Source organism: Neodiprion virginianus, chromosome 7, assembly GCF_021901495.1.
Source record: "Neodiprion virginianus isolate iyNeoVirg1 chromosome 7, iyNeoVirg1.1, whole genome shotgun sequence".
NCBI lineage: Eukaryota > Metazoa > Arthropoda > Insecta > Hymenoptera > Diprionidae > Neodiprion > Neodiprion virginianus.
This window is the reverse complement of record NC_060883.1, coordinates 24,414,336-24,439,020: the sequence shown is the minus strand read 5'-3', so window position 1 is coordinate 24,439,020 and position 24,685 is coordinate 24,414,336. Positions and strand designations below refer to the sequence as shown.

General features: G+C 48.7%; 2 protein-coding genes across 3 annotated transcripts in view; one reads left to right on the top strand and one right to left on the bottom strand.

Moving 5' to 3' along the window:
- The first annotated feature begins 1,191 nt into the window (after window positions 1-1,191).
- On the top strand, window positions 1,192-24,634 carry LOC124308662 (kin of IRRE-like protein 2). Of its 2 annotated transcripts, XM_046771585.1 has the most exons (12): window positions 1,192-1,543; window positions 16,428-16,555; window positions 18,451-18,634; window positions 19,180-19,315; window positions 19,515-19,723; window positions 20,625-20,903; window positions 20,993-21,101; window positions 21,157-21,343; window positions 21,423-21,561; window positions 21,695-21,885; window positions 22,081-22,217; window positions 22,306-24,634. In XM_046771585.1, the coding sequence occupies exons 1-12, from the start codon at window positions 1,480-1,482 to the stop codon at window positions 22,637-22,639; spliced, it is 2,097 nt and encodes a 698-aa protein (XP_046627541.1). In that variant the 5' UTR covers window positions 1,192-1,479; the 3' UTR covers window positions 22,640-24,634. The 2 variants fall into 2 exon arrangements, with proteins under 2 accessions (XP_046627541.1, XP_046627542.1); XM_046771586.1 differs by lacking the exon at window positions 18,451-18,634.
- LOC124308661 (semaphorin-1A) overlaps window positions 23,776-24,685 on the bottom strand; it is a 30,314-nt gene continuing 29,404 nt past the window's right edge. The window contains exon 11 of the mRNA XM_046771584.1: window positions 23,776-23,913. Within this exon, the coding sequence (XP_046627540.1) occupies window positions 23,808-23,913 (106 nt within the window). The 3' untranslated portion in view covers window positions 23,776-23,807. The remainder of the gene's footprint in view (window positions 23,914-24,685) is intronic.

Here is a 24,685-nt window from a genome sequence, read left to right as displayed (position 1 = left end):
TTTTGAATTTGTCGACGGGGATTTGGTTGCGACGTATGTTACAATACCTCACCCTGGTAACAACCCCTCTTAGGATCGTTAGGTATAGCATTTACCGGAGCGGGGTGTGCCGGGGGACGTAGGTAAGTCTGGGGGCGGAGGCTATTCAACAAGTCCGAGAAACTCCTCACTCCGTTCGCGTGTCGGAATAGAAAACAAGCGTATCATAAGGCTTTATACCGCCGCAGGGCGAAATCTCAACCGGTGAAAAGATATCAATATCACGTTTCACTCGCACGATCTGCAGCTGTGAGAATACGAATGAGAAAATGAACGTAACACGCAGATATATTAATACGGGACTCGCTCCCGAGTGAAATCACCTAATTTCGCGAGGAAAATATTATGGATTTTGAGAGTCGAAATCCGGGGACACGGGTCATACCCTGAAATTTGAGGAGAACAAAGAGCGGTTTTTATTGAATTACCATCACCGATCGATAATCAATTACCTTAAACAAGCTACCTTTCTGCTCGAAGCTTCCATCGTATACCCAACTTATATTTTGCGAGCGTAAAAACACCTGGCTGGTCTGCACAAGATGAGGTTTGAAATTCCCTGAAATTCTACAACGGTTTATCCAGAAACAACACTCGATTTTCTCCGAAAACTTTTACGCAGACTTGAAAGTGTACATTAGTAATATAATAATAACAGTTTTGTGAGAAACTTTTTTATTCAAAGATTCAAAAAATAATATCTACTGTTTACATGTTCCTCAGCCCCGGTATATGTGTATATATACATAGACACTTGCGTTTATCGTAGCGTAAAATTCATGAATTTTCAACGAAACTCTACAGCTTCGGCACGGGCAATTCTCTGCCACGAAGAGAAAAATTCTCCTGTATTACCAACGTTTTCCGGAAGATCAAATTCTTTGTTGAAACGTGACGGATTGACAAGGGTAGGCTCGACGCGATTCCGGCAAGCGCGCATTCCGCCCGTCTACAAACGCAGCAAGGTGCATCCGCGTGCATAATATAATACAGAGGTATTTTCGCGGTTGAATTGCTAGCGAAACGTATAGCGGCGGGGCGCGCGCGACAGTCGGCCTGAACTCACCCTCACCCTCACCCTCGCCCGCACCCTCGCCCTCGCCCTCGGCCTGGACCGCGGCGTGATGCCGACAGTCGAAGTCGAGACTCCGGCGCGCAGCGTTGGGTATCCCGAGCAGAGCGGGTCCCGGGAACACCGGGAAGTGAGAAAGCTGTTCGGGGTAAACGGGTGGTTAACGGGTGGTGGGGTGCACGCCGAGGAGATCCGTTCTCCCGCGTGCGTGTTCGCGAGGAGAGACGAGGCTTTCAGGGGTTTCCGGACGGCAGGGAAAAGTTGGCGGAAACTTCGACGAGCAAGTTCGAGTCCATTCACGCCGCGTCGCGCGTCCCGCTGAATTAATGTAGGACAGACGATAAGAGGTACCCGAAAGCGAGATAAGGATGCTCTCGGAATGGTCCAGCTGTCTCCGGTTTCTCATCGCCGCGGCCCTCCTCCTCCCCGACGGTGAGTTCTCCCCCAGACTTGATTCCGCAACGCGCGTTGCAGGGGTGAAAAGATTTGCCTGACCGGAGTTCGCCGAGTCGCGGAGCGGTATCCATTGCCTGCCTTGGAGTGCCTCGACACCGTGTCTATCCTCTATCTCACCACGACGCGCGTTAAAATCTCTCGCCTTACCGGCAAGAGACGTGAGGCCGAAGCGCCTAAGCCGTAGAGGATCAGTTTCGTCCGGCGCGTCTTTACTCCCGATCGGGAGGTGCGTGGGTACCGAGGCAGGGGACTGTCTGATTTTGTACCACGTCACCTGAGGCGGAGAGATAGACGAGATCTCAGGGATTTCTAACGGACACCGTCACATCTCCTTGTGAAATATCATTTCCTCCGCGGTGTCGCGCAGCCCCGTTTCCCCCCATCTTCTATCCTCGTCCTCGTCCTCCGGGTACCCCGGATTAACGAAGAGATGAAAAGGACCCGCCGATGTAATGTTACATATATATATACGAGTATATGGGTGTGTGTGTGATTGTATATGTGTCGTCGACAGGGTACACGATAATCTCCCAGCCTAACGCACGCCTGACATTATATTAACCCGTTATTACAGATGTATTACAGTAGCTGATATATATCCAGTTATTCCGCGGCAAAAGAAATTAACTTCATACTCGCGACGTGTGATCCGTTATAATTGCGTATAATGTGTACCTACGTCGGAAATTTATCACGGACGAAAGCGGGCGGGGCGATTTTTTATACAAAAAGTGTTAAACAAAGGTTTTCTCATAGCACGCACGTACTTTTTATGAATTCTTTATACTTTTCTCCGTAAAAGTGAAAAGTACATTGTCAACATAGACTCGCGAAGAAGATTTATTCGAAAATGTTTCAGGATAATATTTTTGCGAGCGTACATCGTAAACTTCTTACTATTCTAACAATAAGTGCAAGTAAAAAGCACGTCATCAAATTCGTAAGTAAGATTCAGAAGGAAGACGAACTCTGATAGTTTATCCGAGTTATTCGTACATCATGTTTAAAGAGTAAGTCGTACAATTTTTTCTTTTTTCCGACATAATTTGCGGTTAATAAGTATTCTGATACTCCATTAATGAAAAATACGTCGTTTTTACTTAGCGAATTTGTACTAAACGTTTGACATAAGAAATATCATATTTGAAATTCCTATCGTTCGACCTAATTTTTGTTATTGGTATGATTATTAATATTATTATTATTATTATTAGTTTGCGAATAATGTTTTTTTTTTGTGAATGTACAGTTTCCTTCAACAATAGATACGTTCAGGTTGGTATAAATTTGACAAGTTTAGGTGTGTAGGTACATACCTATACATGTACCGCCGCCACCGTCTCAATTCGAAGGGGCATAAATTTTCTTCTTCACTGAGGCTCCGATTTAATATCCAACGCGATGAACTTTTTTTCCCTCCTATTTTTCCCCCTACTCCTCGCGGCATACATGCATATATAAATATATGTATACGTTTACAGGGTCGGTGTACATATAATAATATAATATAATATAATATAATATAATATATACCCAGATGTATGAGATTATATACCTATACATATAATGCAGGAATGTACATTTCCACACAGGCAACGCATGCGGGGGGAGGTTCGAGGATTGGGAAAAGAAATTTACGGTGTATAAAATAGGCGCAAGACGAACGCGTTGCGCGTAGCATACAGACGGTTGCATCAACCGCAATGATGAAATTTTTCGCCCTCTCCTCGGTCCGCCTCGCTGCTCGCCAAATCAGCGAACTCGGCCGGGGGATAAACGGCAGATAATCCGGCTGCCTCTGATTGCGAAACACCGTCCATCCGTCCGTTCGTCCGTCCGTCGGTCGGTCCGTTCGACCGTCCGCCCGTCCGTCCACCGCATCAATACCCACCAACCACCCATATTCCGTTACCCTCCCCGTAGAAATCAATCGGTGTACCTACAACGGAGTCCGGCCCCGATGCTTGCATCACGCGCGTCACACGCAGACAGGGAGGACATGATGCGTGATTTTGGAATTTTTTCAATTTCACGCCTCGCAAGCGTAAATAGCGACACAAGGCCGGTTCGGTGTCCAGATTCCTACTACGGACGTTTGTCAACGTCTTACTCAACCGGACTCAACATCGTCATCGCGGCGAAGGGTTTGAGGCTGGGCAAGATGTCGGTAAGTATCGGTAGTAGGGATCTGGATCCAGAATCGGCCTTGTACCGATCTATTTATGCGTGCACGTGCGTATAAACACATGCCATTACTGCAACGTTTTGCGTTGCGCGTCGGCGTTGGGTGTGAATCTGTTTTGCTTCGTTATCTCGGTCCTTTATTTTTCCAATAAAACGTTACACGTATCACCGTTGGAAATGTAACAGCTCTCGCCGATGCAGTTGCGGTTTCCTGTGTAACTCGGGCCGGAAATACGATCCGCGTCTGGCCTACGCGTGCGGTCGGTGTTTATTTCGAATAGATGGTTTAAAAATTTGCTACTATCGTAAACGGGTCGAATTGTGCTGGTCTGTTGCACGCTTGAACCTGAACTGTGTGAAAACAGATATCTGTTTCAATTATCACTCTGGCTGAAAATTTAATTTCACGACAGAATTGTTCGCTGACAAATTTACGATGCTACACGCGGATGCTGGGTGATTTTTCATTTCTTACACTTATAACCGCGCAGTTGTATACATCTATAGTACACTCGGGAGTGCGAGGTGGCTGCAAAAGATGATCGAAATGAAGTGTACATCGCTATATATACATGGTTATATATATATATATATATATATATATATATATATATATATATATATATATATATATATATATATATATATATATATATATATATATATATATATATATATATATATGTATATATATATATATATTTATTATGTATGACATGTATGTGTGTATGTATGGAGGAGTGTGCGCGTGTGTGTGGCAAAAGTGTCCCTCGATAGGGCGAAGAACGATCAATCTACCGCAGACCTTTTTCCAGCTCCACGTTCCGCGATCTGCGTTCACCGTGAAATTACATCGCGCGGTGAGTTGACAACGCGCGGTTGTCCGACGAGATATATCGCGCAGTTCTTCATAAATACTAAAACATCGTTCCCTGGACTCGACCTGAAAAATAAAAAAAACAAGCGAAAAAGTAAATAAAAATTATACACATTACAAGAGAGAGAGAGAGAGAGAGAGAATAGGAGAAGGAAACGTCCGTACAACGGTAATTGGAACACAATTGTCACATTTGTGGCAGTTCGAATTAACGTTCACCAACGCGACGCAACTAAAACCGACCAAAAGGCAAAAGTCATTCTCATTACCGTACAATTGTATAACCGAGGGGGAGTATTTTATTCTCGTAAGCCGTCGCGGCGACGTCCGTTTACGTCGTAGGTATGCACGCCGAAACTACACACGTACTTGTAGACTCGTATCGCGTATGCACTTCTTCCGCCCACTTCCGAGTCCCGCGGCTGCACTTTCAGCTCGAACGTACAGACGTTCAGAAAGGGGATGAAAAGGGGCTGCGAGGCGTTAGACCTCCGTCTGTCACCCTCCGCGTTCACATTCGTTTCGCCTCTTATTTCTTCCTGCAAAAGCCGACAATTTTCGATATTGCATTTTCGGTTGACCCTGGCGCTGATGTATTATCATTATCTCGCCCTCCGCCTTTTCGTTCCCTGTCCGGTGGGTTGATGTGCAGCGCCGGCGGTACTTCCGTATTACATGTATAGTAGATATAGAGATATATAGAGATATAGAGAGGGCAGGGCACTCGGCGCGGCGGGGCGCGTACGTGACGGGTTGAATTTGCATAACGTCCTTGCAAATTGTGAATGCGGCCAGCTTTTGGAAATAAAATATGCACCGTTATTCCCGAGGCGTGGCACGAGGACGCGAAACGCCGGGGGCGTCGAGGATAGGTGGCGAGGGGGTGAGGGGGTTAGGGGAGGGGATGTGATTTAAGGGGTTCGCGTCGTTCTCCGCCGCTCCCCGAATAAATTTTCACCCTGCGGAGAGAAAGCGACGCCGTACAGCGTACACGGGGAGCGCATAACCCGACGCTGTACCGGAACGACAGGGCGCCCACACCTAATTCGCCTAACGTGCCAAGAAATAACCACTTATACCGAATTCGCCGCGAGGTTTCTCCGACCGCGACCCGATCCGTCCAACGCGTGCGTGCCTCGCACATACTTACCGCTCTCATCAAGGGGGGTGCCCGTTTAATCGCTACGCCGTAATCTCCGCGGTTTCTATCCGGTACCGCAGCTCCACCGTCCCGCGGGTCACCGGCTCCTGACAAAGGAAGACGGTTGTATCAGCGATTCTCGACCACGCGATTATAGTTAATGCGCCCACATGGCCTGCAGCGTGTATAATGTAGGTAGACGGGCGGACCTGGCAGCGCGGGCGGGAGGGAGGGAGGCGCAAGGGTTGCCTCGACTGAATACTCACGGAGATATAATCGTCGCAGCCGACTGTCCAACTTCGCCCCAATTCCCATCGATTATTTAAGTCTTAAGATTAATTGGCTTTGATCGGTATTGCCGGCCACGTTCGCGAGCAAATAAAACTTCCCCAACAACTTGACCCTTTGAAATTCCTCGAAACTGGGCATACAAGGGTTCTCGAGGTGACTGATTTCAAAAATTGGCTCGGATCTGAGATATTTTCAATATTCAAAATTGCGAATCTGACATGAGCGAATAGGATCAATTTTCATATTTTTAGTCCGCTGTATTGACCCGCCATCTTGAATTTTGATATTCTGACGTCGGATTCGTTTTCAGCGACCCCAAAAACCCGAGATTACAGAGTTCCACTTTTCTAGTCCCCACAAACTTGCCGCAAATACATTTATTCTGTAAAAACATACATTTTGAACGCTTTGTTTATTGACAGCGCCCACTATATTCGTGGAATTATGGTGACCCCTATCAAAATATCATCAATTGAGTAAAAAAAAAAAAAACACGAGTATCTCAAAAATTGAATATAAATCTTGAATAACCGATTCAAGAATGGTATCTCATACGTATATGAGACGCCGTGCCGCAAAAGGTTGAATCGTCTTACAGTACCACGCAACGTATTCCAATGGCCATAACACCGGCGTTCGGAATATATCCCGACTCTTTGCTTCCCCTTCATCGTCCCGCATCGCACGCATAGCCCGCAGGCGGAGCAGCGCCGAGATTGATATACCTACCGAATAGGACACAGGAAGAAGGAAGAAGGAAGAAGGAAGAAGGAAGAAGGAAGAAGGCCGAAGGCACGGAGCCGTTACGTTTGCGTTACGCGTCCGCGTGGATCAACGCGGTAGGTGGAGGACGGTGTGCCGGGGCGCAAGAGCAACCGGGTCGTCGTACGGAGCTGACGATGCGTTTAATTAAACCGTGACGGGGGGTATCAGCCCCCCGCAACGCCCGGTATTGTTTCTCGGGGGCGTATATAGATATACGGCATGCCTCACAGGGCTGAAAAGTTTCGTCCCATTCCCGCGCCGGCGTAATACCGGGACACCCATTGTTGCGGCCCGTCCGCAGACAGTATTACGGTTCATTCGCGAGGCAGCCTCCGCGCTTATGTGCGTCTCCGCCGGGCGTATAATCCTTCCGCGATTCGCGCCATTCCGCACTTTACGCGCCGGTCTCGAGTCCCCGTAGGAACTTTATAAGGCCGTACCTCAGGGTCACGGCCCTTGGTCGACCCTTGCCAAGCATTACCTGCCCTTATGCCCCGAGCCAGATTATGTGACCTGGTAATGTTTTGCCGGCGTAATTTTAGGACCGTTATTTTTTTTTTCACCCTCGCGACACGTACCTAGACCCCTCTTTCGCCCCAACGGGCAACGACACGCACCGTCGTGGTATTAACCGTGACGTATATTCAACGTCACGTGTATAATATACATATATTAATATACGGGACGATGAACGATATACGACGGAGACTGCGATAGAAATTTCTCAACTTTTTAACCACCACGCCTACCAGACTCCCTAGAAAATTGTAGTCGAGGCGAAAAAATTAAGATGAAATGAAAATGGTTCCAGCTCCTTAACCCTTTCGGTCACACGTTTCTCAACTCAATATTTTGATCCGAATTTTGTTACTCGGGGGTTTTCGGGATCGCTAATCGCAAATATTTTGATGTAAGATCCAAAAAAAAAATCTATCAAAATTGTTACTTGCATATTTTAATAGTCATACGAAGTAACAAAGATCATTTGAAATACTAAATAAATTCTGATGAGGCTGGGACATGGAAATTTTTCAGGGCTAAGCGGGTAAATTTTTTCATTTTGCGCCGTGCAAGGGATTCACGATGATTAGCGTATCGGTATTAAAATTTTTGTGAATAGTTAACCGATAACTCCTCGTCGTCTGCTTGGGTCGGGATTTGAAAACTACTCTCGACCGATTCGTGTAAGCACAACGAAGAGTTATACACGGTACGCGACGGGAGAATGCAGGAGTTATTTCGCCTAAAATTTGTACACGCAACAACCGTGCAATACCGTATCAAAACGTTCCAGCGAATGATCGTATTTGGGATAAAGTATTACGAGTAGAATGGGGGTGAAGCGGGGTCTTGATGATAACCGTGACGTACGCGCGCGTCATCGTCATTTCGGGGATAGGCGGGAGAAGGGCGGTAGGGGAGGCGTTTCAACCTTCCGTCAATATTGACGCTCGCAAAATACGCTCTAATACGCCGTAATGCGGCATTATTGCCGAACAGGGGCGACAGGGGCGGCTTACAGCCCCGGTCGTCCGCGTCCATTAAACCCCTGCTCCTCGGTGTTCCTGCCAACAACCCCCGACGTGGGTACACGATTCCGCACATCCGGCGTGTCCCGGCGGCCGAGACCCACTGACTCGAATCGCGTGTAAAAGTAATTACGCTTTTTACCGGCAATGAGCTGCGACGATTATCGCCGCTTCCTCTCGAGCCGCCTGGTTCCTTCCGCGTATTCGCCCCTCTCGTACAGTCGATTCGACCGAATTCGGGTCGGAGAGCGAAGCTCGCGAGATTCGCGGAACGTGGGATGAACGGCGGACGGGGCAGGGATCAAAACACAACCTACGGAGGCGGACGGCTCGGGGCGAAGCTTCTGTTCGCCCCCGAATCCCGTGCGGAAAAGGACCCGTAATTAACGCTAATTGGCCCCGGACGTTTGACTCGCGCCGCGACGCCCTCCCCCCACACCCCCCGGCGCGCCAACCCTCCGGGGCACCGTTCGGCTAACGATGAACAAATATTTAACAATCCGCTACCCTCCGCCCCCGCCTCCACGCACGCTGGGATTTTTTCAATTTCGTACGCCCGCAAGGGCATACCTGTAACTTCGTTCGTTCGTAACGGGCGCTGTCGCCTGTCGGTGTCTCTTGCGTGTAACATTATGCGTCGACGATCCGTATGTACCGCAGGTTTGCCATCTCCGCGCGGCGTTTAGTCCTCGTCTTACAAACGATGCGAGAGTGCTCTTTGCCGTGAAAAATGCATAAAGAAGCAAAAGAAAGAAATGTCTTCCGGTGAAATGTACGAAAGAAAGTTTCGTTTAGTACCCGGTGATTTTTATAACCCTAGCCATCCTACACGTTGTGGAGCATTTTTTTCACACTTCAAGAGATTCTCACAGGTATAATATATCAGCTTTATCAACGTTGTAGTTGTCGTGCCGTAGAAAAAATCGAAGCTCCAGCTCCAGGTGTATATGTATAAAGAAGAAGAACAACTTCCAAGTTTCTAAGTAAAATACTACAATTTTCACTTTTCTTCTCTCTCTGTCTCTCTCTCTCTCTCTCTCTTTTTCTCTTTCTTGCCAAATCGCCAATCTTTTGTTACAACCGTCACGAGTTTTCGGCAAAAATATCCAATCTTTGACGGAGAGGAGGGGATCATGATTTGCATATATAAGTAATTATTATTAGTCGTGAGATGAAACAAACTTTTCGAGCCTGAAATCGTTTCAAACGAACGAAGCCGCTTTTGTTGAAAAACAAACGACAAAATGTTCCCGACACGTGTATAAAAATACAACATGTAAATACATATCTATACTATAATTGAAGAATTGCTGTCATCGCGTATGAACATCGTGTAGTTAAAAACAAGAATTTACGAAGCACGTGTAACCGTGGGTGACGTAAGATGCTGGGGAGTCGGAGAGCAAGGGGTGACGGAATCCCTCGGGAGGGATCCGAGTGTCTTGGGAATGATCTGGAAGGGGGATCAAACGAGCGAAGTGTGCGAACGAATGCATTGCAGAAATGAGTATACAGGCGGCAGCTTGGCTGGCTGTAACGTTCGAGCGAAGAAGGGTGAACTTATTATTTGAAACGGAGCTGGTGGGCGAGTGGCCAGCTAGACTGCGGGCGTAGGTACGAAAAGTATACGTGCGAAAAGCCGACCGTGCCTCGTGCAGAACACGAAGAAGCTAGGTCTAAAAGGCCTTTGTAAAATGAAATCTGTTACGTCAGCCTGGAAGGTACGCAAAACTCGCAAGTGCTACGATACAGGCCCTAGAATCGTCAAGAAGGCTCTGGACGTCTACCTGTAAGGATGTACAGGTAGGTACGAGGATCGCACCCACCTGCGAGTTGGCTTACGCGTGGAAAACGGTCCGTGCAAGGTGAGTCGGGGAGGGGGATTAGGAAGAGAGAGGGAGCAGCGCCGGTTCATGGTTGGTACTCGTATATTAGTCCCGAGTGGTTAAGTGCCCTCCCCTGAGGACAAAAGACGTCTTAATTGCGGGGAAACCTCTCGAGCGAAGACCATTTATAATGAATAAGTAACGACGAAGCGGCGGGCCGCGTGCCCCCCCGGCAGGCAAAGCCTCTTACGAACCTACAGGCAGCGCGGCGTTCGCCTCTAACCGACGTTTCCGTCCCATGCGGGCTCGAACACCGACGCACACAATTCAATGCCAAACTGCCCGGTTGAGGTGCCATTTTTGTACGAACCGTTTACGCGCGTCTTCGGCGCCATCTCTTGAATCGACTCGGCTGGGTCCACCAAAACCCGCGTACAATTGTCAAGGTATTCGTCAGCTTCGAACGAAAATTACACCATCGTTATTTTTCCCCGACGATTAATAAACCCCGGAGCACAACGTTGCTTCCAATCTCAAGAGGAAAAAATGACCCCGAAAATAGCCGGTCGAGTTTCCGATTAAAAAATCGTTACAAAGGCGGCGTGAAAATTTTCGGAGTTCCAGGAAGAAGGACGGGGGTGGCGAAAACACGGCAAAAGGCGGATTCTGCGGTTCCGTGCCGCTATACTCGGCCCGACGTTATTAATTGGAGCGGTGTATAGGTCCGTATACATATACGTGTAGTTGGGTTACAGAGAGGGAGCCGGGTGCTGCAGGGAAGGAAGGAAGGAAGGAAGGAAGGAAGGAAGGATAGAAAAAAGAACACGGACGACTGCGGCGAGCGAAGCCGAGTTGGGAACGAGAACAGAGATTCGAGTCGAGCCGAAGGGGGCGGCGAGGTGGAGGGGGTGGGGCTCGTTAAGGCAATGAAATTAATTCGAATCCAGGTATAATTTAATTATTTTTAACGGTTCAGCGAGCCGCGGCCTCTCCTCGCCCCGGATTATGCTTGCCACCGCACCCCGACCGTCGAACCGCGGGAACTTGAGACACGTCCCCCGATACAACCCCCGCCCCAGAGGCCGGGTAACAAATCGAACCCATCGCCAAAGTCGAGGAACGAGACGCGGAGGGTGAAAGCCGCGGCCTAGAGAGACCGGCGGTATCCTCTTCCTCTTCCATCGTGTTGGCTTTTTCTCCCCTTTTACGCCATTCGAGGCCAGGCCAATTCATTCGCACGACAGGGGAAACCGGCCTGGTGCAGTTACCGGCCAATTAACGATTCTTCTCCGCCAGTTCCTCCCCCCACTTCCCCTTCGCTGCCATTTCCGGTATTCACGGAGAAAGAACGGCGGTAGGTAGGTAGGTACTAGACTTGTACGCGGGGCGCATACACAACAGCCGTAGAGCTTTTTTCGCAATATTACATATATACGTCATCTACAAGTGGCCCGGCAGTTTTTTTTTTTTTTTTTATTCGCATATTTCAGGCCGCTTTCGGAATAACCAACAAACGCATAATATATCAACACGGCTGCGTGCCATACCTACCTACCGTGCTAGCGAAAAGTAAAATTTCTATTTCATCAACTCGTTATTCATTCCATTTGCGAGAAACTGCATCCTTGTATATTTCGTAAATATTAAATTACACGGATAAGTCTATTTTTTTTTACTCTACATCGCTACATTCCTGCAAATCATAATTTGTTCCTTTTGTCTCTCTCTCTCTCTCTCTCTCTCTCTCTCTCTATATATATATATATATATATAACAAATTATGAATTGCAGGTATGTACGTAGTCAACGTTATTATCATGGTTTTTAGTTTGACATTTGTCGCGCATAAAAGTGGACACTTTGTCATCGAGAGTGTAAGAAAGGGAAGGAGAGATGTCGTATGTTCGCCGCGTCGTATTATGATATATGTTCCACCCTGCACGATAAATTTTCATCGTCATAAATTGCATAAGATTCACGCTCGCGCTTATATCATATATACAGCTTATACCTATACCCATTTACCTCTACACACGCAGCCAAAAATTTAGTTACCTCAACTATTTCGTTTCTCTCCATGCGTGTATGTATTGGGGAGATTCGGTTCTCGAACGGAGGGTGTACAACATATATATATATATATATATATATATATGTGTATATCTACCAACCTACTCGACAACACATATATAATCTTCACGTGCGCACACGTGTGTAGTATATCTATATAAACGCGTTCAATTTCCCTCGAGCGAGAAAGTAATTTCTTTTCCTCTTCCTTTCCGTCGTTTTTTTTTTCGTTTTCCTTCTTGTTTTTTTTTTCTTTTTTTTATTTTCTTACTTTGTTGTGCTGTCTTTTCGTTTTCTTTTTTTCTACCCACCTACCCTTTGACCCGAAACCCAAAGTTTCCCCGAGAGTTTTTCGCTCATATTATGCTGTACTATACGTGAAACGTATCCGAACGGTGCCGCGCAATATAAAAAACCTCCACACGATTCGACGGAGCGTAACAATTATTATAACGCATTTCAACGTATACAAATGTAGGTATATGTATATTGTATGCATACACGTGAGCGTAGATTTACAATAAATATATTGTGTGGGATATGTTTTGTATACGTACAATACGTGAGCTGGCGGCGAAAGGCGAGAAAAAGAGAGCGATAATTGACTGGCGACAGGGCGCGAAGAGAGTTTGCGAGGTGGTGGAGGAGGGTGAGGAGGGTGAGGGGTGAAAAGTTTCGGTGAAACAAACTGGTCCCGCAGGGACGAGACCGGGATTTCCGAGGAGAGAACGAACGAATGAACGAACGAACGAACGAACGAACGAACGACGACGACGGCGACGAAGGGCCAACAAGGATCAACGAGGGTTAACGAGAGGGTCAAACCCCGCGTTGATCAACGGCTCTTGGGTGGAGAAGCGCGAGAAGAAATATAACGATTCGCATCGTGTACCTTTCTATTACACTTCGTAGAAGTAACGTGCACGCGTTCCGGCGAGGGATACAAACTCGCGTGTAAAACCCACGACACGAGGTGTGTACGTATAAACCGGCAGAGAATGTATGGTGTAGAGGTTAAAAAGGGAGGTGAAAGCTCCTTGCCCTGCTACGGAGCCGCCGAGTTTGAATCATCAAACGCGCCTCTTGAATCGACGCGCCTCCTCGCCCATCCCCTGCACTCAGAACCCTCGACGGATTCCACCCCCGGGCCGTTATAAGGTTTTCCCCGAGTTATACGTCGTACCTACGTATGTATAACGCGGGCACGAATATAAGAAGGTGTATGACCGAGTGCGCGAAACGACTCGCGCGGGAAAAAATTCGAAAACGAAGGAGGTGTAGGTATGGCGAAAGGAGCGAAGGGTTGAAGAGAAGAAGAAAAAAATGGTGTATGGATAGAAAGAGAGAAATAAAGAAGGAAGAAGGATAGGACGAAGGGGAGCCTTGAAATCACGCGAATATCCTGAGGGACAATAGTAACCCGGTGGTGAATTTCTGTTGAAATAACAGTTGAAAGCACACGGCTCTGTGAAAAATGTCGTCCCTCGCGACTGCAAAGCAAATAAAATAGAAAAGGGGCCAGAATCCACCTCTCTCTGCCCGCCTTCGCCTCTCATGCCCACCGCCGCCACTCGCCCACCTTTATCCCGAGCTCTTTTCCACCCCCGGCCCAGCCCAGCCCAACCCACCCCACCCCACCCCATTCCGCCATCCTCGCTTTCTCTCTTTTCCCGTATCCGCACGTGCATGCTATGTGTATAATAACCGTACACGTAGAGCGGCCGAAATATACGTGCACACATGTTCCTATCCGCCCGTGCACATAGATCGCAAAAGCATCGCACACACGTAGCCGCTTGGCACAACACACAGCGTCAGACTCTGCCACCGCTGCTCGTCGGCACTCCCCACCTCGGAGAGGTTTTTTTTTTTTTATTACTCCGTCCCTCTTTTTCCCTCTCGTTTCCTCCCTCGACGGCGTGTTGCTCCCGCATTTTTCCTCCTACTCTTTTTCCACCCTCCTCCCACAACGGGAGGGAGGGAGGGAGGGAGTGAAACCCCGCGCACAGAGAGGAGAGGAGAGAAGAGGACCGTGCGGGCTGTGGAGGGCGACCACCGCCACCATAAACACAGGTTCGCACATTTGCACAATCCCGGCGATGCGGACGGTAACCCGGACCGGCGGGTGGGGGTGGGGGTGGCGGAGTGCAAGGCCCCCGGCCCCCCGTTCCTACTCGCGGTCGGGGAATAATGCTAAAAGCGGCACGGAGCGGCGGTGCTGCAACGATGGCGGTGCGTTAATATCGTGTTTTTATTTTCTTCGTCTATACAGCGGCTCGGCTCTCTCCATCTCTCCGTCTCTCGCTCTTTCGTTCTCCTAGGCTCTCTACCCGGGGAAAAAAAAACCTCACCCTACTCGACTCGAACCAGATATCTCCCAGTCGCACAATCGAACGGTTTTTCAACGAGGCTGCATGATCGTCTACGAGACATATTTCACGAGCGATCTCTGCAGCCCTTCCGACCACCCTCTCCTCCTCCCCCTCCTCCCGCCGCGTAGACAGACAACGACACATATAATCGCCGGATCACCAGACGCGACTCTGCCGGGCGATCCGTCTTCGCGAGGCGTTAAAAGTTATCGCCTTCCCCTAAGTGACAACTTACCGTATCGGCCAGCCGACCGGCCCCGGGCACACGCCGCACGTATGCTCGTACATACGTACGTACGATCATGCGGAGAGCGCGGTACGTGGAAGCGGCCGTTATGGGTCGGACGCTTCGAACTTTCCTCGGTCAGTGAGGCAAGCGAGTGGTTGGTCGGCCGAACGGACGAACGGACGGACAGGCGCGCCGGGAGGCAGTAAACCTCGGCAAACGCTGGGTGGAGACCAGTAGGGCACAGCTACCGTTTGATGTTGATCGTGCAAACGGATTAATCCACGTGTTGTAGGTACGTTTTCGGACGTGTCGCGAGGTCGGGCTCGGCTGGACCGGAGACCCGAAGCCGGGCCGAGCCGAGCCGAGCCTAGGCTGGGGGAGGGGGGGGAAAGGTGGCACAAAGGGAGAAATTTAACCCGGTGAAGCCCGTTTGTCAAACGCAAAACGTACGCGGCTTTGCCTCTGCATTATTTGTACGTGTGGTGGTCGTCGGCGTCGTTTTCCCTCCGCCCCCCCTTTCCCCATACACACTTTATACGTACGTGTGCGAAAACGTGTGGGCGTATATTATGTATGGATTCAAACATACACGGCACACCGTACATCTTCCACCTCCTGCTCTGATGCGGTATACGCTGCACATGTGAAGCCCACGTGTGTCACGGATAGACAGATGCGCATATGGGTTTTACGGGAAGATGGAAAATTCTCTGTGTTTCTATGCAAAGTACACGTAAATCTGGAACCGTATGTACGGAATATCGTGGGGTTTTATTCTTTCCGTAGTTACATAAGTAAGAAGCTGGTTCTTTCTGAATTTTCTGTATCCGTTCCATGTGACTTCCATACTATGTTAATTATACATAATAGGTAATGAATTAAATAAACACCTATCGATGCGAGTTTGATTCGAAGATCTCCGTAGTGAGCGTCGAGCATAGGGGGAAAAAATGGTATCTATGCCGAAAAATCGGAACCCGCGAAACAATTTTCCTCACTCTCGCAAGGGACTCGGGGAATTCTCACAGTATCATATAAGACGTGTATCTAGCTACAGCGACGAGCCGTCCAAATGAGAACAAAACCAATTTCTCACGGTTCCCGCGTATAGGCGCGTCTACATTCGTGTGAGAAAATTTGGTAAAATCCTCTCAGCGTATACTCGTATTGGTGGTCCCATGGCGAGGATATAGGATTACACAAACCAACGTGTAGGGCACCACGTACTTACGTACGTACACGCTGTATCAACACATCCATATTTCGACGCCGGCCAAACTCGATCGCTCAGAAGCCTAGGTGCAGCAAAAAGTGGCGCAGGGATGAGAGGGAGGGTCTTTCGCCGGGGAAATCGTAGTTAAATGAAAAATCTTTGCTCGCTCGTTTCGTCTCGCCTCCCCGAGCGCCCCTACATCGCGTTATCGTCCTCGTCCTCGTCCTCGTCGCCGTGTTGCTGCGTGCCTGCGCACTCGTTAACCCCTCTAGAGTTGTTTCGCACTACCTGTGTACGTGCGTGATGATACGCCTTATAGGGTACGTAAGAGTGTGCTGAAGCGTACGTACGTGATTGTTGCAGGGTGCCTCGGGATTCAAAAGTTCGAGGAGACGCCGGGGTATACGGAGGTCAACCCAGGCCAGGACGCGAAGCTCTCGTGCCGGGTGCGCGACAAGCGGGGACAATGCATATGGCAGAAAGACAACAAGGTTCGTATGCCAGAGCCAATTAAACACCTCGGAAGCTCGTTTCCTTTCTCCGTGCAATGCTTGCGTGTACCTACGTTACACGTAGGTGTATGAAAAACGAAAGGACGAACATGGGACGGGGATTCCTTTGATCGTTAGAATCAGAATCGCTCTATGTACCTACCGTATATGCGCTTGGAATTACGCACATGTGTGAACATGCCCGATGTAAACGTCGCGTAAACTTGTTGCTCTTATTGCCACCCATATTCGGTATCTGGTACCTAGATGTAACCGCAGACCAGATTCTTAACACGGATAATTTTCCGGGGAGCGACTGTATTTCAAGTCTGCTGTGTTGTTAGGTAAGCCGGGTTGGGGGAAAATCTAGAGCGATTCTCTTAGCGGGAGCTTTTATATCTGAAAAATACAATTATCGTACCCCCTGCGGGTTTTCGCCTTCCACCTCTCGCCTCTAGCCACCTTCTCTCTTTTTCAAGCCGACGCTGACGTCGTGCTACATAAATTACAATCCAACGAGGGTCTTAAAAAAAAAAAAGAAAAGAAAAAAAAAGAAACGGGAGAGAAAAGTAAAAAAGCAATGGTAACGCGGTGGCTGCGTGGTGCTCAGATTAAAGCCAACCCCAACCGCGGACTTCGTCGACGTAAAATCACCCTCGCGCTCTCAGGCCCCTCGTCTTCTCCTGTCCTTTCCTGCCCCCCTCACCCCCTCATCCTTGGCCCGCGATCGCGGAGCCCAAAGATCAAGTAAAGCAAAAAGTAAGGAATATCAAGGCGCGCGCTGCGAGGTCGTGAACGAAAGAAAGAAGAACGAAGAAAAAGAACTCTCGCCACGGTTGGATGGGCCGAGCCGTCGTTCGATTAGAATTTCACCCGCATCGAGTCGCACCGCGGGTGTGTAAATACTCTTCCACAGCTCAACTCCCGGACGGGCATCGCTGACTACCGGAGTTTTCTTTTTTTTTTTAACATTTTTTTGTTTTTCTCTATTTATTCGAAAATTCTTTCTTTCGTGCGCAGATGTGAAGAACGATGCCCGCGTCAGCTTTTCCGTAAATAATCATTACGTCCGCATATATGTTGCACGCGTACACGATATACAACCTGCAACCATACCTATACCAATAAGAATAAAATGAATACAAATCAAAAAAAAAAAAAAGAAGAAAAAACGCCGCGTAGGTATAATACAGACGTACGCGTATAGCCTGCGGAGTATAAGCGCGGTTTGCTTTTCTGCCTCCGCCTCGCTTAGCGCTCGACGTGTGTCGGCCGCGGGTGCATTACGCTGATTACTGGTCGTGCCCTCCTCTCCAGAGGCGAGCGCCTCGAGGAGGGCTCGTCGACACGGGCCGGATTGAGACGAGCCAGGGGTTAAACAGAGCCGACGGAGGGTGGGCGAAGCCCGCAACTTGCGAAAAGACCTCTATTTTTCGCCCCGTTTTCAGCTTCTCAAAAATTCCCTCCGAATAGGTATACCTATGTAATAATACCCGACTGCAGGTTTAATCGTACAGTCTACTGCGGTAGATCGTCTGCGTATGTCCATTAGGGAGGTTCTTAAAAAGGTCCATTTTAAATATCGACCGGCGTGCCCCCCAAATCGAGTTCACCTTCATAATCAGCGACCCACGAAAACCCCCCTGTACCAAATTTCATCAAAACCCGTTGGGTAGATTTGGTGTGTCCCTGAAAGTGTTTAACGGGGAAATTAAACCCCGTTTGGGGCACGAGTCAGAGTGGAGATAACAATCTGAAAAAATTAAGGAATTATTTTCGAATTACGTGGAACCGATTTGGGGAGCGCGTTGGTCGAAACTCAAAAATGAGCTTTTCGAAGACCACCCTAAACTGTGCACGCACAACGACGTACGAGGTGAATATTTTCCACGCAGCTGATCGGAATGCTGATGAAGAAGTACGAGTGGGCGGCCGCCCCCGACGCGGGGGATTGTTCCCTCTGGGTTCGCTCCGCGGATTTAACTTTCGACGACGGGATATGGCAGTGCCAGGTTACGCTCAGCGACTTTGCCGCACAGGATGCGCTTACCTCAGACCCGGCGCGACTCGTAGTACGAGGTATGCATTACGTGTCCTTGCTATCGGGAATGAGATGCGTGTTCCATTATAATACACGTATTACTCACACGCAACGCGTTATCGCGGTCAGTCCTCGGCCGCGACGACGCAACGCTGCGGACGAACCTTTTGAGTCAGACATTATTGTGCCGAGTCAACTTTTACAATGAGATAGTATTATATGAATACGAATCTAAAATCATATTTCACAAATTCAAGATGGCGGATACAATCCGAGATCAGATCCGCAATCAGTGATCCCAAGAACTTATAATTTATGCAAAACATGTATATATGTAGAAGGGTAACTTCCTCGGAAATGAATTATGCCTTCAATTTTCACGATTTCTTTCTATCAATTTGTTTCTAACAATAACAACTTACATTATATCGCAATAATTTTGGTACACTCCCAGGAATGGCAAATAAATCGCAAAGAAATATGTTTTCAAAGATGGTAGGAATACTTGCCACTATGACTGAAAAGGGTGAACGTCGTGCGTCCCTCGCCCCCTGACTAACGACGCAAATCTGTATTTACACAGTGAGTCCGAAACGGCCAGACATCGAATACGGACAAATCACGATTCTACCAGGAAGCAACGTGACGGCGCGTGCCGGCGAAGTCGCTCACCTAAGCTGTGCCTCCCGATACGGGAACCCCCCGGCATTGCTGCGATGGTCTGTATCACGTTCTTTTTTTCTTTCTCACTTACCCTCTTTACGAATACATTCGATACTCGAGGATAAATATTGCGAAACCAGCCGATCTTCGATCGGAATTGGTGTCGTCCGGTGCAATCGTTGCGGTATTAAATTCGCACAAACGCGTCAAATCAACGAAGGCAATGAACGGTGCTCCGCACCCTTCCTGTCCCAGGTACCTAGGCGAAACGGAAATCCGGCCGCTGCGGCCGCAGGTGAACTCTACGGAGAAGGAGAATCCTCGGACGTGGATGGCGCGCAGCGTCGTCGATGTTTTGGCGGAGAGGTCGCGTTACGGTGAGCCGATACGTTGCGTCGCGCAGCACGCGGCCTACGCCAACCCGAGTTCAACCCTAGCGACGGAGGTGCGGTTCGACGTGCGCTGTAAGTCGCGTCGCCCCAGGGTGACATCCCCGGTCGAAATTTAGCGCCTGCTTCGACGGACCCCCCGCGTAGGGCTTCAAGATAGTAGAGTAGGTTTTATTTCGATTCAATGTCAGACCCTAGTTTCACGCTAAAAATGTCCGAAATTTATCGATTTACCGAGTTCAGGCTCACAGTAGGGTACGTTTGGAGCCTCGTTTCATCCCCCAGAGGCAGGGTTAAACCTGCTCGTTTGAAACCCTCCTTCAACGCTCAAAATCCTAACCCGCTGATAAAGGTCCGTCGATTCTGATCGATTGTGGTAGAAATACAAAAAATACGATTGAAACGTGTGAAATCAAATTAAAATCCCAATAAATAGGGGTCGGTTTACACACGCGTTTAATCGTATTTTCTGTACATTCACTCGGTCAAAATATAATATAAATATAAATATACAGCCATTTCTGTATTCGTGAGAATGTTGAATGAATACACTTGAAATGCGATACTTGATTTTCAAATGTTACCGAAACTTATGAAAGTTATATCGAAATAGCCCTAGGATTATTCATTGTCAACGTTTGAATGTCGCTGTAATAATATATCCATGTATATATGAGGAGTAACAGGTCCAACGGAAGAGCTAAAGATTGAATAGCGTGAAAATAGGTTCAATCGTCTACTGAGAGGGTCAAAGTAGGGTTTGGCACTTTAATTTTTCAGAGTCGGAGATCCGACGTAGGATTTGCTCTTAAATTTTCGTAACTCAGAGGGTGAACGTACGATTTCTAGCTTCAGTTTTCTTTAAAGTAGGTTCACGTGAACCTCGGTAGGGTAAAATTTCGGCGCTAAATTTCTGCTCGAGATGCCTTCCCAAATTTCAAACCCATTCCGGCATATTTTGCGGCCAATTCCGCAGACGCCCCGGAGACCCGTTTGGTCGGAGCACCGGGAGGCGGCGTCCACCTGGAGGAAGACAGGGACCGGCTGGCCGTTCGATGCGTCGCCAACGCGAATCCGCCCGCCTCGATCCTCTGGAAGCGGTCGACGGGACTCGGGGGAGCTACCGAGGTGGTCAGCAGGGACGAGACCCTGATCCTCTCCCCGATTCAACGGAGCCACGCTGGGCGATACTTCTGCGAGGCGGCGAACTCGGTTGGGGAGAGCAGCCCTCTGTCCCTCCAGATATCCATAAACTGTGAGTTTCCGTCTCTGTAGCCAGCGATATCTTGCCTATACAGGAGTCTGCGGCTCAATCTCCAATTTCCGTGCACGTCTCTCGTTCAGATCCGCCGAAGATCACATCGGTGGGTCCCGAGCGTCTGACGACGGCGCTTCTCTACACCGGAGCATCCTTCGAGTGTTACGCGGACGCGATGCCGCCGCCCGAATACAGGTCAGTTCCACCCCCGAAGTCGATCGACGTCTATAACCGAGACCCTTGGGTTCAGGTGGTTGCAGGTGTTTCCGGACGGCCGAGAGCCGCAGGTCCGTGGGCAGGGGCAGCGGTTCTTCCTGAACAACGTAACCTACGATCAGCAGGGACAGTACATCTGCCTGGCGTTGAACGTGATAAACGGCAACACCCGGGAAGCGAGGAGCGACCCGGTCTCCCTCCAGGTCGTCGGCGCGCCAAGGGTAAGCTTGGATTCGCGGCGCATCCGGGGTGCGGATGCTCCGTCGAGTCGGCGTTCTCTGACTTCCGTGGTGTTCGCAGGTGGTGAGACCGGCTCGTTCCGAGACCTCGATCGTCTCAGCGACGGAAGGAGGACCGGCGCGACTCGAGATAAGGCTGTGCTCGGATCCGCGGCCGCGGCTCGTCGCCTGGGAATGGGGAAGAATCCGCCTTCACGCTGGTTAGAACCCGTTGTCAGTCAGGACAGTATGTCAGCCCCACCCCCAATAAACGAACCCTCACGGACTGTACAGACGATCACTCGACAGGGGTACGTCACTTTGCGAATCAGCGGGAATTACCTCTCGTTTCAGGCGAGGTCCTTGAGTCCCGATACCGCGCCCTCGACCTCGAGCCCCTCGCCTTCGCCGAGGACTGCTACGCCGCCATCCTCGAGCTAACCAGCACAGCCAAGGAGGATCAGCGCTTGTACAACGTCACCGTCGAGAACGACCGAGGCAGCGATCGCCGGACCCTGATGCTCAGGGTGAACGAGCCGGGACAGGTTTGAACCCCTGTAATGTAATACCAGGGTGGTCCGTAGAAAGGTAACTCTTTAATTTCGACCGGCTCCATATATTTCAAAAATAATTCCCCAAATTTTTCAACTTCTTATCTCAACAATGTCCCGGTTTTTTAAGGACCACCCTAAATTGTAACACTTTATTCGGTGAATTTATTTCCTCGTTACTCCGCCTAGATCCCTCTGGTGATCGGTGCCGTTGCCGGTTTCACCGTTCTCTCCATACTGATAATGGGCTTCGTGTGTTTCCTCCGGACCGAGCACTGCTGCTTTGCCCGGAACACGGTGCCGGCACTTCAGCAGGTTCATTGCAGGTACGTTCCAGATTCGAGACGAGCGAGCGACCCGGTCGAATTGGCCCGATTCGCGGTTTCGATTGATTGATTGATTGACTGATTGCAGCGGGAAGCCGCAGCAGTCGGAGTGCGCCCGGGAGGTCGAGGACACCAGGCTCGGCATAGAAACTATGGAACGCACGACGCAACGGTACGCGCACCAGAAACAATTACAGGCCCACACTCTGAAGCCCGTGTCTTCTCTCCACTATCAGCAGTGCTACGACCACGAGCCCCAGCCCCAGCCTCATCCCCAGCCTCAGCCCCTGCAGCCGCAGCGGCACCAGCGACATCACCACCGTCAACATCACGTCAAACAGCCCCTTCACGGTCCGCAGTGCGAGTTGCAGACCAGGCACCCGGACACTTCGACCAACGACTCGACGACCAGTCTTTGGTAAATTTTTCCAACTCTGATAAGACGTCATGTCAGTGAGTCAGTCAGTAAGTCAGTCGGTCGTCTCACCGCGGTCGATGATCACTATCGCGTACTGCGAGGCAGAGTGCAGGGGTGGGTTACGCACTAGACTTGCGACCGAGCGCCTTTTGCGGTCGTTTTAATCCTGGGTATTATATTTGCGTATCTACCTGATTCCTTTTTGCTTTCGCGCCCGAGAGAATCTTTTCTCCCGTGTCATCCAACGGCCGTATAAAGATAGCGAGATAGGATATCGCGGGGGTGAGTGAGTGAGGGTGGAAGCAGCAGCTACAACGCTGTCGAAATGAAAACGTTGCTTCTTTTACGGCTCGGTGCCTGGATGGGACGCGGGGGTCTTCGTCCTTTTTATTTCATTTTTTTTTCTTTTTCTTTTTTATGATTTCTCATCTTTTCTTTTTTTTTTTTTTGTCATTTTAATGCATCGTTTTATTTTGACTACAATGCCGTCGGACGAAAACGTTACACGAGTCAAGTCGCAAAGAAGACGGATCCAGTTTGAATCGACACGCGTATTTTCCACCATTTCTACGTACGTCGGCATACGTGTATAATATATACGGAATGTAATTATGCAGGGGCAAGCGCTGGTATAGAATACGCGGAACACGTCGGTATACGTTATAAGCGAGATTAAAGATTCCTCGATCTTCCAGACTATAACATCACGTTTTCTTGAAAACATATTAATCTCTCCTCATATTACGCAAACTATACTTTTCCATCTATGAATAACGCGCGTCACGCTGCAACAGACGAACAGTGACATCACGCCTGTGTGTTGGGAAAAAAATTTGCACTGACTAATGAATGAGGCACGAGGTTTGAATCGAATGCGTAAGTGACAACTTTTTGATCATGCATCATTCGCGTAGCTAAGTATAATGACGATTCATTCCGAGCATGAGTGGCAATGTAAATACGTGATGAAACTTGGCTGTGGGTGAAAAGATAAAGGGTTGGTATTATTGATTCAGTGAATCCTTTACCTCGCAGTGTTTCAACCGGTACCTGTAGGCTAATGGATAAAACCACAGCCCAGGACGCGGTGCTGGACTCGCGTTCCTTGGATATTATGTTCTACCATGTATCTCTTGTCTTCTATTGTATTCGGTATAAGAGATTTATGATTATCATTGCCGTATTGTCGATATTGGCAATCGGAGAGAACGTTTATTGTCAGTTGAATTGCATGGTGAGATTGAAATGATTAAGAATAAATGACGAAATAAATTATATCTGCACATCCTAAAAAGTAACATCTATCCCGTCAAAGCATACCCATGCCTGTAATTGTCTATCCCATCTGCTCGTTGAGCGTATCTCCCAACTTGACATTATTTATTTATTCCTATTAAAATAAACATCACCGTCCCTTGATCGCTTGATAAAACAAGGTAGGGTTTGAAATTTCCGCAGAATACATAACAGATTATCAATTTCCCATCAAACGATAACGGATCACTCGTTTTTCTCACCTGATTCGAGACGAGTAGCTTTCTACGTCCAACACAAGAATAAATAAATAAATAAATAAAGTTAAATCGTAACTTGACGTATTTAAGTAACGTATTTTCCGTCACAATCAGGATCATGCTGGCTTGCCTCGTGAGTTCGCCGTGAAAATATTCAGATGAAAAAAAAAAAAAAAAAATGTCAAGAACGAGAAACGGAATGAAATAAATAAGCAGAAATGAAAATCAATCTTATACAGATGAATTTATCTCCTGTTCAAACACTTACGTGTGACCGCCTGATTCCGAGTCGATTCCGCAGCGGGAATTCCACCCTAGCTGCCACAGGTGGAATCCAAGCCCGCAGCAAATCGTTGGGGGATGATCCGCATCCGCAGGCATCGTTCGAAAGCACGGATTTCCTGCCCACGCACTTCTCTCTCCGCACAGATTTCTCTTCTCCGTCAAAAACTATATCTGCCGCACGATCTACCGGAGGCTGGGCTTGGATTCCGAGAAGATTCACGCGTCCCTCACGCGTCGTGGTTTCATCCGGC

Excerpts from the sequence above, each read along its gene's own strand:
- LOC124308662 (XM_046771585.1), top strand. The coding sequence starts at position 1,480 with ATGCTCTCGGAATGGTCCAGCTGTCTCCGGTTTCTCATCGCCGCGGCC. Across the intron at positions 18,635-19,179 it reads GGCGCGACTCGTAGTACGAG|TGAGTCCGAAACGGCCAGAC; the intron begins GTATGCATTACG and ends GTATTTACACAG. Across the intron at positions 21,344-21,422 it reads AGGTCGTCGGCGCGCCAAGG|GTGGTGAGACCGGCTCGTTC; the intron begins GTAAGCTTGGAT and ends TGGTGTTCGCAG.